General features: G+C 38.9%; 1 protein-coding gene across 5 annotated transcripts in view; it reads right to left on the bottom strand.

Annotated features, from left to right (window-relative positions):
- Nucleotides 1–16,257, bottom strand: part of PIGN (phosphatidylinositol glycan anchor biosynthesis class N) — a 107,230-nt gene that overhangs the window by 74,917 nt on the left and 16,056 nt on the right. For all 5 annotated transcript variants that reach the window (XR_010432246.1, XR_010432248.1, XR_010432249.1 and 2 more), the window contains exons 2-5: nucleotides 11,521–11,781; nucleotides 7,338–7,459; nucleotides 6,146–6,244; nucleotides 1,467–1,573 (exon numbers count right to left, since the gene is read on the bottom strand). Coding sequence is in view for 2 of the 5 variants with exons in the window: in XM_064662438.1 (XP_064518508.1) it covers nucleotides 1,467–1,573; nucleotides 6,146–6,244; nucleotides 7,338–7,459; nucleotides 11,521–11,747 (555 nt within the window). In the remaining 3 variants the exon portion in view is untranslated. The remainder of the gene's footprint in view (nucleotides 1–1,466; nucleotides 1,574–6,145; nucleotides 6,245–7,337; nucleotides 7,460–11,520; nucleotides 11,782–16,257) is intronic.

The raw sequence follows: 16,257 nt of genomic DNA on the forward strand, positions 1-16,257 counted from the left end.
CATGATTAATGGAATGTGTGGTTTGTGCCAGTCAATCAAGTCCTATCCATTCACAGTATGAAATTTAGATGGGCAAAATATGTCTTTAAAATAATGGTGCTGGTTCCGAGGAAAAAGTAATCAGTAATGACATATATATTAAACACATCATTAGAGTTTGAAAGGAGAAATGCCATTAGGTGTTCTGAAGCAAAAGGCAGCACCACCCTCACATACTTGTGCAGATCCAAATGACAGCAGGGTGCAACTTCATGACAACAGCTATTCAAGTGTAACTGACAGCCCAATTTGATTTGTATTATTATTCATATGCATTACAACACACAACGTGGCACAAAGTGCACATTCAGGGAAAGGATGGCATTAGAAAAAACATCTTTTCACCCACAAACTCAGGAAATCACGTCCTTTGAGAATTAGCAAACTATAATGAATTTTTTCCACCCTATGTCCCTGTTTAAAGCAGAACCACGCTTGGCTTCCTAAATAGATGCTGATTTGGTTTATTGATTTATTTGGTTTAATTTTTTTGATGGATTTGATTTATGCTGGTTAGCTAATGCTAATGCATACTGCCCAGAGATCTTGTGGAAGAAGTTTGAAGTCTTAAGCTCCATTAACATTGTTATGAGATCCAGAAAGTAACTCACTTAATTGCTTCACTGATACAGGTATTCATACACCAGTGCCCACTATCAGCATTTCTTAATCCAGAACAAGGGAGGTAGCATGGAATAACAGGAATATAGAAACTAACGAATACTCAGAAATTCTGTGTCTTGGACTATTAATACTTACAGTGACAGAGTCACAGAAAACAACAGTCATGAACCAGCACTGACCCAAGTCAGCTGAGCAGAGCACCACATCAACAAATTATAGTGCTCCAGGGCCTAAGCTGCCTCTGCTTCCCCCTTTCTCCCCCCCAAACTAACTGTGACTCCTCTGACTCATCTGTCACAGCACAGTGTGAACCACAGCAGATAATCAGAAGCCAGCTACATGTATCAGAAGAAGCCACATTGAACAATTACAGACAGGGTGCAAGCCTGACAAACATTAAGCCAATAATATTGTCTATTTCTTTATCATAAAGAAGACTTACGAGTTCTGCCATGCTGTAACACCTGTTATAAAATCCTTGACTAATAGCATTCAAGATCTTAAAGGGTCTGTAATACTCCATGGCTTTCAGATTATAGGCAAACAATACAAAGAAAAGCCAAGAATGTTTTTAAAGGGTGCTTTTATTAGTGTTAGATTTTTAATCAGCACAGAATGACAAATGCTTCCTCTAAGCACCCATTACACTAGTCATGATTCAAGCAATATTTACTTATGACCCCATGTGATACATCTTTCAAAAATTTCTTCCTTTTCAGTTCTATGTTAAGGTTTACATGTTCTAAGACAAAGCTAACATGTGCTTTTTATAAACAGCTAGCATAAAAAGATTGTCTGCTTACCTTAACATGATCAAAAACCCATATGTCAAGCTTGGCTGCATCTTGTGCTCCAAAGTCCTCACTTTCTGATGCGTAACAAAACGTATAAACGTGATCTCCAGTAGCACCTGCAAAAACAATATAGATGGCATACGAGATAAGAGAAAAAGGTTTTTTCTCTTTTCATAGTCAAAAATACTTTCATGCACAGAAGTAGAAACTTATCAGGAACGATAATCCTTATTTTAAACTTTCCCATAATTTACAGTTTTCTGAAACCTAGATACCATTTTACCTCATTAGGTTATCAGCATCTCAGAGGAATGAGTAACAATGTTATCCAGTATGCTCAGGTGAGGAAATAAAGTATGGAAAGGCAGATAGTATTAAAACAAATCCCAGTACAAGCAAATTAAACAGAATTTCATTTTGAAACAAAGAATTTCACCAGGAAACTTCTAATCAAGGAAGATACATATTTAGAACTTCATTTAAACATGTGTTTTGCGGGGAGACTGAGAAAAATATATTCAGCTTTGGTTTTTCAACTGAATCATACAAGACAGTGCCCTATCTATGAGGTCTTTTACACAGGAAAACATCAGATATCACATATAATGAAGGCATCAGAAGGGCTCCTGTATATCAATTCTAGCTATCAAAAGCCCAGTGGACAACTTCAGGAAGATAATTTTCAAAGTCTGCGTCTTCAAAACATGCATCCAAAATAGAAAATGGAGAACTACTGCACTATGTTCACTCACAAAGTACAACATGAGGGCCAGTGATGTGCAAACACAGCATCTGGACAAGCTGATTTCATTCTCTACTCACTGTGAAGGGAGCAAAGTAGAGAAAGGCAGAGGGGGTTGTGGGGGGGGAGACCTAGAAGAAAGTAAACTTTAGGAGTCCTATAAAGATCTGAAGCTAGGTGAAGTTTAATTAAATAACTCAGTCAACAGCAGAGCTGCTACAGCTCAGGGATGCCATTTATACCGTGACAGTCTAAACTCCCAGAGGGTGAAATGTTCTTCAACTGGTTGATGACCAGCAAGAATATAACTGATTTGCTGGATGTCACAATTATATAATGCCGCTGTGTAAGCTTCCAGGCTTGTGAATGAACTAACATCCCAGTATAAGGGAGCTGCTTAGCCAAGATTATGCGCAAACCCACCCAAAGGGATGCAGGTATTTCAAGCCAGGAAGATAAAAGCTGGCACAGATTTTCTGGTGCAGCTCTCCCCTGCGCCCCAGGAGACGTTACAACTACTTATAACACAGAACACTTGCTGTAGTTCTCAGTCTGAAGGAAAAGGAAGAAAATACTGCCAGGCATTAAAAAGTGAATTCAGAAGTTCCAATTGGTGGATAAATGAGATCAAAAGAAGAAATAAGTCCTGTCCAACACTATCTAAGAGGGTAGAATGCTGTAGTGTTTTTCCGCAATGTCACAGCAAACCCGAGAAGATCTTCTTTGAGAAGTGCCACATCAAAGAAGCCAAATGACAGGACACAGTTTGCAGACCAAGTGAAGGAATACATCTACCACTTACCCATTTCTAATTTCTACCAGAGCAAAACAAAACAACCCACCCAACTCTGCACTGCTATAAAGAGAAACGGTAGCAAAATAAAGTCATACTAGGAAAGTTTTAGAGTGCCTGCATAGCTTATAAAATATACCTTTCTTTTGTTTGTTTGTTTGTTTTTTTTAAATAAGAAATCCTACTACGCAAAATGTTAGAAAATACTATTTTGTTTCTGTTATTTGAGAGGTGCCAGGTGACAGTACACCAACACTTCTCTTTAAGTCTGAGGATGAGGAAGCAAAGATGGGATAGAGAAGCAGAAGGAAGCCAGGGATGAAAACATCCTTTAAAAGCAAGCATAGAGCTCTACTGGATTTGATGAAACTATTACACTACAGGAAATAACTGAAGTTGCCAGAAACTCTCAAACCAGTTACCACCTTTTTGCTCCCTTGTCCGACACTTTATCTCATCCTCAGCATCAATATCCAAATATTTGGATCATGGATCAAATTATCACACCTTACTTAGATTTACAGTGAGGCAGTTCTGTGTCTGACAAGCTTTTCATGGATCAGAGTCCAGACCAGCAGGAAACTTTGCTAGCAAATTTTGCAGGCACAAAAGAGGGGAAGGAAGAATGAATGCACAAGGACAGTCAGACACTGAGCTGGACAGAGTGTGGGCATCAGAGAGTTGTCATCAAACACAGCCACGTGAGGAATGTGAGAAATTTTGTGTTGTTTAGCAACAAGGAACTAAAACAGGAGACCGAGATGTCTGTCTGTCCAGAATAATCCCAACAATGGTTTGTCCCAGTTGTCCCCATGGTCTTGATACCCCTCTTCATAATTTAAACAATGACCCTAGAGTTTCTGGAAGCTTCCAAGAAAGAGAAAGGGAACCTGTGGAACAAATGGCACTGTGGGTGCAACAGACTAGTATCTACTTCCCTTAAGGGAAGCAGCTCCTTTTTCCGTGTGACATTTAATACTCTAGATTATACTCCAACCCAGAACCATGACAAAAGTACAGGACTGGACCTTTCAGATCAAACTTCAAATTCTGGCAAGTCTAGAAGAGACACTCAAAATTTTAAGGAGCAATGTGGAAGAAAAATAGGCTTTTTCAAAGCACATTATTTTCAGATAATATCAAGGGTATAATCGAAAAGCATCATAGAAAATAAGGTTAAAATTAGCACACTGAACTTACATATCTTAAATGAGTTTAACTATTAGAAACAAACACCTTTTAATCCTGCTAAAGATACAAGGCACTTAAAACATTGTCTCAGAATAAAACACTAATCACACAGTATTAAGACTTTGATAGATTAAGATTTCATGTGTATCTATTCTGATATTGAAAAAGATCTGTGAGTATTTTATTTACCTTCTCTACAGAATCCTCAATCATTTCCTTGAAAGATTTATTACAAAAAAAGTATCTAGGGAATACAGACAATGACGGGAAACAAAAGATTTTTCTATCCTTCCCAAAAAGCAGCAAGTGTTATATAGTCTTTATTCATCATCCAATGGAAGTGGTGAAATAGTTAATGAAATTCTGAACATTTTAGCATGATAAAATACACACAAGAAGAGTGCTGTGACCTCATTAATTTGCAACATGAAAAGAAGGAGAGAAATTAAGCTATGCTCCCCTATGTCCCTCTTGGCTTTTTGTAAAAGTAAAGTTAAAGAATAAACAATTAATCCCACTTCCTTCTGTATTCTAAAACTTTTCCTCCTTGAAAGAAGGAAAATATCTTTTTCTAACTAAAAGAAGTTAATCTATCTCTCTATCATGAGAAACTATGATTCATTTTCCCACACAGCTACTACTTCTCAGATACATTGCTGCACTAAACCTTTGCCAACTTTGGGGGATTTCCCTACCCCCTGTAAAAGGAAACTCCATTGTTGATACCACTCAGAACAAGCCTTATTGAGAGTATTATCCTTGCACATCTCTACAGATAACATCAAAGCTGCTCCCAAGTCCTCTGCTTATCCTCTTACTCAAACAAAACCAGTAGAAAGACAAGGCTCTGGGAAACTCTTGAATTCCTCAAATATTTTCCCAAGAACATATCCCCAAAAATATAAATAATCCGTGCAAGGGCAACTACCTTTCCCTTCTCCCCAGCCGCCACGACATGATTTCCAAATACAAGCTGTAATCTGAGGTCATGGGAAATTATCAGGAGATATTTTTACAGCAAACCATAAATTTATGAGGCTCAAGCAAAGAACAGAAAAGAGGGATGTGGGGGGAATATCAGGATGAGAAAGGGAAGAGACATGAGTTCAGAAGAAGTTCAAGAATCATCATGAGAAATACGACATACATTTTTTCTAAACAAATATTATATTCCACTCCTATTCTGCCTATCCCATTTTTCTCATTTGTCAATACCAATACCTAGAACAGAACTGCAGCATATGCCTTTAGCTCGTCTCCTTTTCACTTCAGTCTGTTTATTCTGAGAGTACACAAAAGGGTGTATATGCCCTCGCTACAACAACATTAAACCTTTAGTTGTTTGATGTGTTGCTCAGCAATCTCTGCACACTCAAAGACCAATTGCACTGGGCTGACAAGACTTGAATACACTGCATACCATGAGCAGAAGACCTCAGCTTCAGAAATAGTGCCAGCAAGTTCCTGCTTGCATGCAGTTCTTCCATTCACATATTATTGTTCAGAGTAGAAGCAAGATAACTCACAATAAGCTACTTCACAGCTCAGACACTCAAAAAGCATGGCTGCAGTTCTATCTCCCAAATCAGTGGGAGCTGCATGCGTAGGAAGAAAATCCCCAGCTGCACGCTTGCAATCAAGAGCTTTAAAGCTCAACCAAAGAAAAAAAATACTAGGTCCTTATAATTTAAGGCATGCTTCTTTTAGTATGCTGACAGAACTAGGTAAGGCCTATTTAAACAGATGACTAATAAATAGAGATATCCTCATTAAAAGCCTGCTTCTTTTCCTCCACCCCCTCAAACTCACAAATTCACAAACTAGAAACCAAGTATAGGGTATATACAAATATACAAACTGGAAATATGTCATTCACCTTGTTCTCTAACTCAAAACTTTTAAGTGTCTCTATTTTACTACCTTTTAACTATGTGTTAAAGATTTGGAAAATTTAAGCCTTACCTTTTGCAAACATTGGCAAAATATCTGGGCTTCCCCAGCTCCAGGTATATTTACTTTCATTGAAAACAGAGTCAAATTCCACTGGATTCTCCTTCCATCCTGTTAAACAAATACACCTGGATTTAAATGTGGTTGCCAGATCTCATTGACAAGACTGATAGTCCATGCAAAATGTTGCTTGGGTTATTTTTAATAACTTTCCTTTATATTATTGCACAATGAACTCCAATTTGTGAATCTTAGTTTTAACTCCATTTCAACCTCTATTATAACTAGTCTCCCCTTCATTAATAAGTGAGCTGAAAACCTAAGCCAATCTCATTATGCAGGGATTCAAACAGGCAAAACATACAGCTGATTTACCTTCTAAACACCTAAAATTCTCCTGAATTCTACATCCCCTGTTGTCTGAACTCAGTTTTTGGCATTTCAGGCAATAAATTAGACACTCATATCATATTTCCAGCAGTCACACGCTCATCACAATACAACCTCCAAGATCTTCTGTTTCCACAAAAAGGCAGCTGGCAGAAATACATAGATCTCTCAACAATTCCTGCCAATCCTGGATTTGTAGCAGTTGTCAGAAGGAAGAAGCTTTTGATTAGGAACATGGATAAAACCAAGTAACTCCTCTCACCTCCCCTGTCCAAAACCAACACACAACATTAGCAGTGTTCATGCCTGGAAGCCTGAGGACCACACAAAAGACCAAGTCAGTAACACAAAATGTTGTTCCCCATAATTAAGCCCCAAGCACGCAGTGACAGCCAGCTCTGGACAAAATACATGCTTGGGGCTTTTGCTTTATTTTCCTCCTGATTCTCCAACTCAAGACAGCAATAGTTCAGCTAAGACACTACAGTACATTACTTGTTTCAACACCTACTTAGCCACCTCCTGTTATCCCAAATGATAATTAAAATCTCCGTTACATAAAGAGGTGAGGCCATAAAATACTTCTGCTTTTAGGCTCAGGGTGCTAAATTTTACCATGTTACAAAATATTAACATAGGTAAGCTATTTTCACAGCTTTTCAATATTAAGAATGGAAAACCCATCCAAAATTACTATTTTCCACATAATCTTGGTATACAAACCACTATGCATTAATAATCATCTAGAAGCCTAGCACATCACTGAAACACCTTATCTCAGAGGACAGTGTTCAAAGCTTTAGGACAAGCATACCTTTAGCAACAGCACTGACATCTTCATAAAATCCAGCTATAAGTGCAACGTGCCCTGGCCTGGATTCTGTTGGGACTCGGGTATGAGAGATTCCCCAGCTGCCATTATTCTCTAGAATACCCCTGAAAAAAGGATACGAGGCAGTTAATGCTCATCACTTCTTGAAAGCACAACAAATTGCAAATAAAGAGTACAGGTAGATGTGAGACAGGAAACGCACAAAAAAAACAAAACACCCTCCCCCCCCAAAAAACCCAGAACATAGACTAAACCAGATTTTCACTACCACCTGCTGCGCAGTAAAACAAGCAGAACATTAACCTGCAAATAGTTCTATATTATGACACCCCACAGAGAACATTACTATTGTGGCCCATCAGCACTGCAAACAGATGAGTTTAGCTGGTGTTGTAATACACTTCAAATTAACATACTATTTTTTTCTCCTGTTTTCCACTTTAGCTTGCTTCCCCCCCAACAGATTGTTTCTGCCTGCTGCTACTTTTTTTGTTATTTCCATTTAGCTAGAAAGTGTCTAGTTAAATCTTATCTTACTCATTAAATATGCTCAATTATAATTAGTTCTTGTGACCATGTCTGCCTTTTTCTGTGCTGAATATCAGAAGCCAGCATGAAGAGAATTTGAACCACATGCAAATTTAAAGTGCAAATAATTTTGGCAACAAGAAGCAGATTTAAGTAAACTTTTTATCTTTTGTAATTACATCACAGTGAAGGAGAATACCTTCTCACCACACACACAGAAATACATCAAATTGTCTAGGGTTTATGCACAAACAATAGTTACAACAGATAAAAAGCAAAGAAAACAGGGACAAAACCCAACGGTAAGAAACAGCCTCATAAACTGTTCCTGTCTGCTGAAGAAATGAACAGCTGGGGCCTGCCAGAAAGCAAGTGGTGAGCATTACCATATGCTGCTTTCTTGTCTCCATCTTCTGGATGAAGAGAAAGATTCAGCTTACTGTCGGAGCATGAGGAGAAAAAAAAAAAACAACACACCCACACACTCCTTATACTGATTTTTAGGATAAACCAGCAGAATCTTCTGAACAAATTCAAAGCAGTTTTTAACAGTCAAATTACTGGAAAATTGTACTGTTGTTATTCATGATATAAGATACAAAATTGTCTATATTTTTATCAGATGTGTTTTAGTCCAAGTAAATTCTAATTTCATGCTTTCTAACTTTGTTTTTAACGGAGATTTTATATGACTGTTAGTTACAAGATCTCTATACTAAGCTGTAAATATATTTCTCACTAATGAAGCAAGAATTGACTTACAGCCTAAAATTTCAGGCTCTACTCTAAGTTTGCAGCATTCATGGTTTGCTTGTTGTGCTTTTTTTAAAACTCATTTTAGACCCCACATTCTCATGGCCTACTTGAAAGTTCACAGAACTGCCTGGAATAGCCCAAATACTAGTGAGAAATATAAAAGCACACAGAGACATAGCACTCTGACATGTTATTTCTAGCTCTCATCTCAGCTAGGTTTTAAGGCAAGTTGGACTGAAAAAAGTACTAATTTGAAAACAGAATTTAAGTATTACTTGAAGTGGTTTCCAGTTTATTCTCACTGAAGACTGACTAGGATGTATTGCACTAGTATTCACAGAAGATTTAACACAAAAATAAAACATGTGCAGCTATTCTCATACTTCATGGTCACAACAGGTAGGAAATTGTTTTAAATAGAATTTGATTTCTATTGAATTGGAAAGTAATCCTCTATCTTTGCTTTTGTGGGACTGTTGTCAACAACAGGATTGACTTCAGGATCTCAAGTCAACAATAATATATATCAAGCAAAAGTATAGATAGATAGATAAATAGATAGATAAAAATATAGCCAGATATCATAATTTACCTGTTCAGAATTCATTTAGCTATTTTGAACAATTTCAAAGCCTTTTACTCAGAAGAACCACTGAAAAAAATTAATTTCCTTGACAGTATAAACATTACCTACCCATAATAACAATGATTAATATTAATATGATATAGTAATATGGCTGAAACATGACAGGCAAGGAAGAAAATATCTTCCCTGAAATCATCACCGCAGCAATTCAGATCACCTACTATTGCTCACTGCTACCACAACACTGCTGAAAAACAGATTTTTCAAGAATATTTGTAAAAGAGTAGATACTTGGCATATATCATCTAGCAATCTGCTTCAAGCCTAATGGATATTTATTTTTAATTTCATGTACCTAATAAAATTTTGCTTCTACTTATAGCACATTGCTACAAGAGGGGTTCTTGCTCCTTTAAAGAAAATATTTCTGCATTAACAACACAGTAGTTCCCCAAGTGCTCCACCTGGATAAGATTAGTAATCTGGATGTTATGTTGCCTACTACTATAAAGTGGATAAGGGACTGAACACTTAGGAATGAATGTGCAAAAAAAGTAAACTTGATATTAAATTGCATATACTTTGGGTTAATATTATTGGAAAAGGAATGCTCAGACAGCAACAACTTGGCAGAATAAAAAAGGAAACACTTCCAGAAACCAACATCTGATCTTGTCAACTCGTTCACAAAGTTAACTTATGGAAGTTGTGTAGCTCAAAGGTTTGGTGACAAAACACCGGGCCTCTTGCTTCAAAATTGTGGCAGTTCATGCAACGGATCTGAAGGTATGCTCTGGGCTGCCTGCTCCACCACATTTCAGAAAGCGCGACATGCCACATGTTTTTTCTTTTCATCCTCTCTCACACAAACACGTTCACGCTCAGGTACTTCTATGCAGAATGAGAGACAAGAAAATACAGATGGCACTTCAAACCTCTATTGGCATTTTCTTCCACTCAGTGACCTGTCAGCATCTTTGCTTGTTACAAGACAGTTCTTCCCCTCCCTTCACCCATGTTACCTTCAGCACCGGTGACAATGTTTTACTTCTACAGGTTTTGAAAGAGAAAGTTTCTAACTACACAAACAAGGCAGAGACAACAAAAGTGCCAACTTTCCAGCGTTAGACAAGTTAGACATGGTTTTTTTTCTAGATAGGTATGATAATGCTGAATGGCTTAAACTTAAAAACTCAAACCATTTAATGGCAAAAATACACACTATAACTCTTTCCTGGCCACTACCCACCATTGCTCCTACTGATGGGGACATTACACCATTTGTACCTTGATGGTGTTGGTTGATGCCAGAAAAGACGAACAGTTTTACTGCTCTGAGGTAAGTGTAAAGTCCACTGCTAAAAGACAAGTCCCACTGATGTGTCAGACATCTGCCAGCGGCAAAGAGCACCTTATAAAAACACTAACAGCAGCAGAAACAGGTATAAGTAAGCTCATACAAGCTGGCAAGCACTGTAGCAAGGACCCCTCAGATTTCTTTACTACTTTTGCAGTAGTGGACTGCGAAAGCCCTGACAGCTTCAGACGTTTGATTATTTGGGTTTGTTCTGATATTCAAGCCAGACCAGTGCTATTATACAAATGTCTTGGTTTTTTTAGTCTAAGAAATTAATTGTCTTATAACCAATTAATTATCTTGATACGAGGAAACTGGGAAAGTTAATGAAAATTGGTTCTAAGCACGTGAGGCTATGACTTTTTGGCAGGATTTATTTGTCACAACCTTAAACCAAATCACCCCCTTAAGCAATCAGACACACTAGGGAGCACAAGGGAGGCACCAAGGTCAGGCACAAAGGAAGGGTGGAACAAAGAGGAGGTGGCAGCCTGCTGTTAGATCCATTCAGGACATCACTTAATAACTCCTTAAAAAGCTTAGAGTTAGAAGACAAGCACGTTAATGAACTACTACTCTTAAACTGAACATCCAGGAAGCAGTTAAATTAACGCCTGTCAGGCTTCAGAATTGATACCATGCTGATGTGAATGGAGAAAGTTCACGCTCCTCTCAGTTACTGGCTATCTGTAGTGTGCAGGGGACAATACTGACTCAATTTACACTGTTACTGCTTTAGCAGCTTTCCTGACAAGGGACACCAAACCAAACTCATGCAGAGTGTAACTCTTTAAAGTTTGTCACTTCAAAGGCAGAGGGAAGGCAGTATTCAAGTTACCATAGTTGCCGTCGTTCTTCTTGTTCTCTTTTTGACATTACATACAGTTGCCTTCAGAAGCAAAATCCTGTGGATCAGTAGAGTTTTCAGATGGACTTACCGCAGGTAAGGTGCCTGGGGTGTGCCATTGCTATTCAATTCATAGAGTGAATCTGCTCGCAGACCATCAGCAACAAAGAGTACAAGACGTTTTGCTGGAGGTGGCAGTGGAGTCTGCTGAGGGGTCATTCCATGGACCAGGGGAGAGCTGAAGTAGATGTCAAAAATGGAGACCAAGAACACACAATGCACAAGGAGAGCAGCAAGTATGAAGATTGGTATATCCATGGCAACAGCCAGCTGGCAAAGGCAAAGTCCAACACTAAGAGAAAGTGAGAAAAATAAAGGCAAATGAGACTTATTAGAATCAGTATTTATTTCAGTTGTTATAGAATGGCAGTACAACAATCACAGCCATCTTCCATGATCCATAATCAGTTTCTGTTTCCAACAAGCTTTTTCCCCCAGTCAAAAGCCACTGCATGACTAATTCAGACTTTCAGAGAGCCATCATGTCTCAGCAACTTATCTAGTTTTTACTGGTTTATTAGATGGCTTCAAAAGACCACTGAATCAAGCCAGTCTGTTTTGTGACTTACATCAGTGACAGAAGACTCAAGACAACACAAAGTCTCCATGAACATACTACCCTCTACTGGCTAGTTGCACAACAGAGTTGAAGTCTGGCAAATGCAAGCCAGAAGCCAGACAGCTAGAGAAAGCCATCCCATAGCATCCATCCATCCAATACTGCTTTTTTTCCCCAAGTTTGCTATCAAATCTGGGCTTGTTATATTCTGCGTAGAAACAGAACCCTTCTTTTAAAAGAACAAAGATGCTGTGCTGAGCACGGAATGCTTATTCCTCTTCTAAAACAGGTGACAAAATCACAACAGTTGCAGGGATAATTATATTCCCTTTTTGAATGTTTTTTTTTCTGCCCTGTCACCCTCTGATGTCAGGTTAGGGATACAAATATGCTTAAAATAACAGGTACGCTGGAAATGCACGTTTGCCAAGTGTACTGTGCGGTTCAAGCGATGCCTACTGCAGGTAAATATGTATATTGGCTCAGGTAAGTGTGGGATCTAAGCTTGAATGAGGTTTAGTTCTGACAAAGTACTATTAGTGCTGTCCAAGCTGCTAACTTAGTTATTTAAATATCAGCTAATTATCAACCTCTACAAAACAACACCTCCACTCATCAATTTAGAAACAGATGTTCCTAACAGCCTGGAAGGTTCAGATTAACTATGTAAATACACACCTCTCTTTAAAAGAAACACTTTGTTAAAAATCTAGTTAGTGTTTCTAAATGTCAATATTCATATTAAGTTTATCTTGTTACTTACAGAATTCCAGTAGCTGAACAGAGACAGGCAGCCACCATATGGTAAGACTATTACTCTTATCAAATAAGGATAAAAGGCTTCAATACCAAATAACCTGAACTCTGACCAAAACTCTGAAAGATTCTTATTAAAATAAAATTTTTTAAAAGGCCAAGAAAGCCAGAGGAAAAAAGAAACATACTACTAATGATTTGAAAGTTAACATATAATATTACTTACTATTCAAAAGAAAGTTCAGATCTGTATACAACTTAACCATAACTTCTAATTTCACCCATTTTCCTTACTGAAACACAGATGCAACAACTCCAACCCTAATTTGAAATACTACTATAGTAATTTCTCATTTGAGAGATTTGGAGAGAAAAACACATAACAAAATTGAGATAACTTAATACAACATTTCAAAGAGACATTCAGTAGCGATCAAACAAAAACTTTTTGTTAATCAGGAACTTACATGCTTCTATGTCTACAAGTGAGATTCCAAGAGAGACTTGGGATATACTTGAGATACTTGTTTATTTTCAAGTATTCAGGGTTCCTGTATCAATTTAAATATATGAAATTACAATCACAGAAATACCACTAATTTCAATGCCAGACTTCATTTTATTCAATCAGTTTTATTTTCCATAGGGCTTTTTCTTTTGATGTAGTGGTGCTTGACAAGAGAATCCAAACTATTCATGCCTTAAACTGATGATATTAAACACCCTACTAAACAAAACACCCTACTAAACAAAAATTCTATCAGGTACTTGTTGCATACTCCCAGGGCTACAGTTCTATAGCTTAACATATTCTATGTTCTTCTAATTAAAGTATTAGTAACATAATCTGTTTTCTGCACTAGTTATTTCTCTTTGCTTTAACTCTCCCCAAGCCTCAGTCCTTGCTTGCAGCAAAAAGAGTGCAGTCAACACAATTCAAATTTAATGCTGTCTTAGACTATAGCATCCATGGAATTAATTTAAAAAAAAATAAAAAAAAAAGAATACTTTCTTTTGCAACCAGTTTGACTACATTACACTAGACTATTCATCTGGGCCCAACATATCCAACTGCTCACCACCATCACATGGTTTCCAGACAAGCAGCTCCCAGAGCCCTGCTTTTGCCACATCCCTCACAGCTGCTCCTTCTGCCTCTAAGGTTGGCTTACACTGTTCCTTTAATACGTGACTTTGTGTGTTATCACTGTGACATAACATTGTGAAAAGTATTCTATCTTCAGGCTTACAAATACTTTCCCACAGATATAAAGGGCTTGGAAAGCTCCTAATTGCATTCAGCTGAATGTCAGAATGGCACCTCACACCCTTTTTGAATGGAAGTCTGGCTTTCAAACTACTAAGCCACTACGGTGTTCCAAAGGAGCGCTCATCTCTGGGTAGACAGGCACCAGCAACATTCTACACCTTTTTATCTTGATCAAGTTACAATCAAACTTGGTCCTTGCCAGCCCAAAGTGCTTGAAGTTCATTTAAGACAGTTGTTTTGTGAAATATATCCTCTTCAGACATCAAAAGTACCAGAGAAGAATAAAATATCTCCAGTATGTGGTTTTCAGTGGAAAAGGAAGTTCTTTATCACTGCCCAGGTTCCTCTGGGACTTCCAAACCAAAGCACCCATTCTATCCCTGTAGGACAAACACCCAAGACCAGGCACCTTTTTCTTCCCCCTTTGTGCTTTTGCATCAGCATTTGACAGGCTAGTTTGAAATGCAGTCTGAACCTGCCAGTCCAGCATGGAATCCAGAAGCTGAACAGGATCTCATAGGTGTTCCAACAGGCCTGTTAGCATCATCAGGAGCTGCAAATGGAAGGAAGCATTGGCATCAAACTCCTTGGGGCCCAGTGGCCTTCTGGCATGTTTTTCTGGCTGGGAAGCAGCTAACTCAGTAAAAATTGGGTGCTCAGACATTCCTCAAACCATCTTGGTACAGAGAAAGCAGAGCTATCACTGTGTATGTATCTGTCCCACCAGGAAACATGCTTATCTGTATACTATTTCTCTGTGTCTCACATGAGATACAGAAATTAAACCCAGCTTCTATGGGATAATACACAACAGAAGAAAGTCCTTTAACTTTCTCCTCCCTCTGTTACAGAGGTCATAATGAGCAAATTTCTCCATACAGCCCAGTGCTTAACTGTTTAAGGCAGAAAGCTCACAAGGCATAGAAATAACAAGGATAACGATTTCAATAACAATTTCTTCCTCACAAGGAAAAAATAACCAGGATAAAAGGAAAAAGTGGATTAAGCACTAGCTTATAAGGAAAAGCAAAAGCCAAAGCCTGTCAAGAGAAGAAAAATAGAGATGTATTAAACACACACAATTTTGGGGATGAGGAGCCAGATGCATTAATTACTAGTGCCAAAATACCTCTGCCCTCAGGTGCCTGACCATTCAAAATGTGGATAAACAAACTGTCACTTGAAAATATATCTTACATCTTTCCGTCAAGAAAACTTAAGCCAAGGATATCTCAATATTTTTGTGTTCTGTAATATTTTCTCAGGCAATCCCTTAGCAAATGATTTAGTCCACTACCTACCTTTAGTCCTTATTTTCACAATGCAAAACACAAACTTTGCTCAAATTTTAACTGCATTATTCTACTTAATTCTGTTAAGCCATTGCCTATCACACCAAGAGGGCCGCGGGGTCGCTCCCGCGGTTCTCGCGCGGCCGCGGGGTCGCTCCCGCGGTTCTCGCGCGGCCGCGGGGCCGCCCCGGGGTCCCGCGCGGGGCCGCACCCGGTCCCCTCCCCCCCCAGCGGGAAAGGAGAGAGGGAGCTTCGCCGGCGTGACCTTGTGCCCTCGTGCGAAAGGAGAGAAAGGAGAATTGAAGCCTCGGAATACACAGAGGTTTGCCGGTCTGGTTTGGGGAGGGGGGGGTAACAAGGAGGCTGTGGGGGTCCTCGGACTGGAGGGTGGTCAGGTAAGTAGTGCGTGGGAAGATATGAGGAAACACGGTGGGGGGAGGACAAGTTCAGAGTGGATAATAGTTTCCTCTGGGGCTTGGAGATCTTGGTCGGGCTGGGGCCTAGAGAGGGCCTCGAGCCCTAGATGGGTACGGTGGCCAAAACAGTTTCGCTCGTTTGTTTGTTTTTGGTTCACCCGTGGCTACTGCCCAGGTTTGGTATGTCCTGGATTTATCTGTTACATCCTGTAAGGTTGGTCAGGACAAAGGGCTGATCCCGGGTGCTTCCCTGGGATTGAATATAGACAGATGGCAGAAAACTAGGTAGTGTAAGACTTGGCCTAATCGTTTTTAATAGTAAGAATGCAACCTGTATACCCCTATGTGGTTGCAAGCTACGCTGGCGATGGTACATGCCTTTGGTAGGGTCGCCCATGCCAGACAGGTCAAAACTATAGGGTCAGATACAATAAATCTGTGGGTAGGATGAGCTCATTAGCCTTCTGGCAGTCAT

The sequence above is a fragment of the Pseudopipra pipra genome, chromosome 1 (assembly GCF_036250125.1).
Source record: "Pseudopipra pipra isolate bDixPip1 chromosome 1, bDixPip1.hap1, whole genome shotgun sequence".
Taxonomy (NCBI): Eukaryota; Metazoa; Chordata; class Aves; order Passeriformes; family Pipridae; genus Pseudopipra; species Pseudopipra pipra.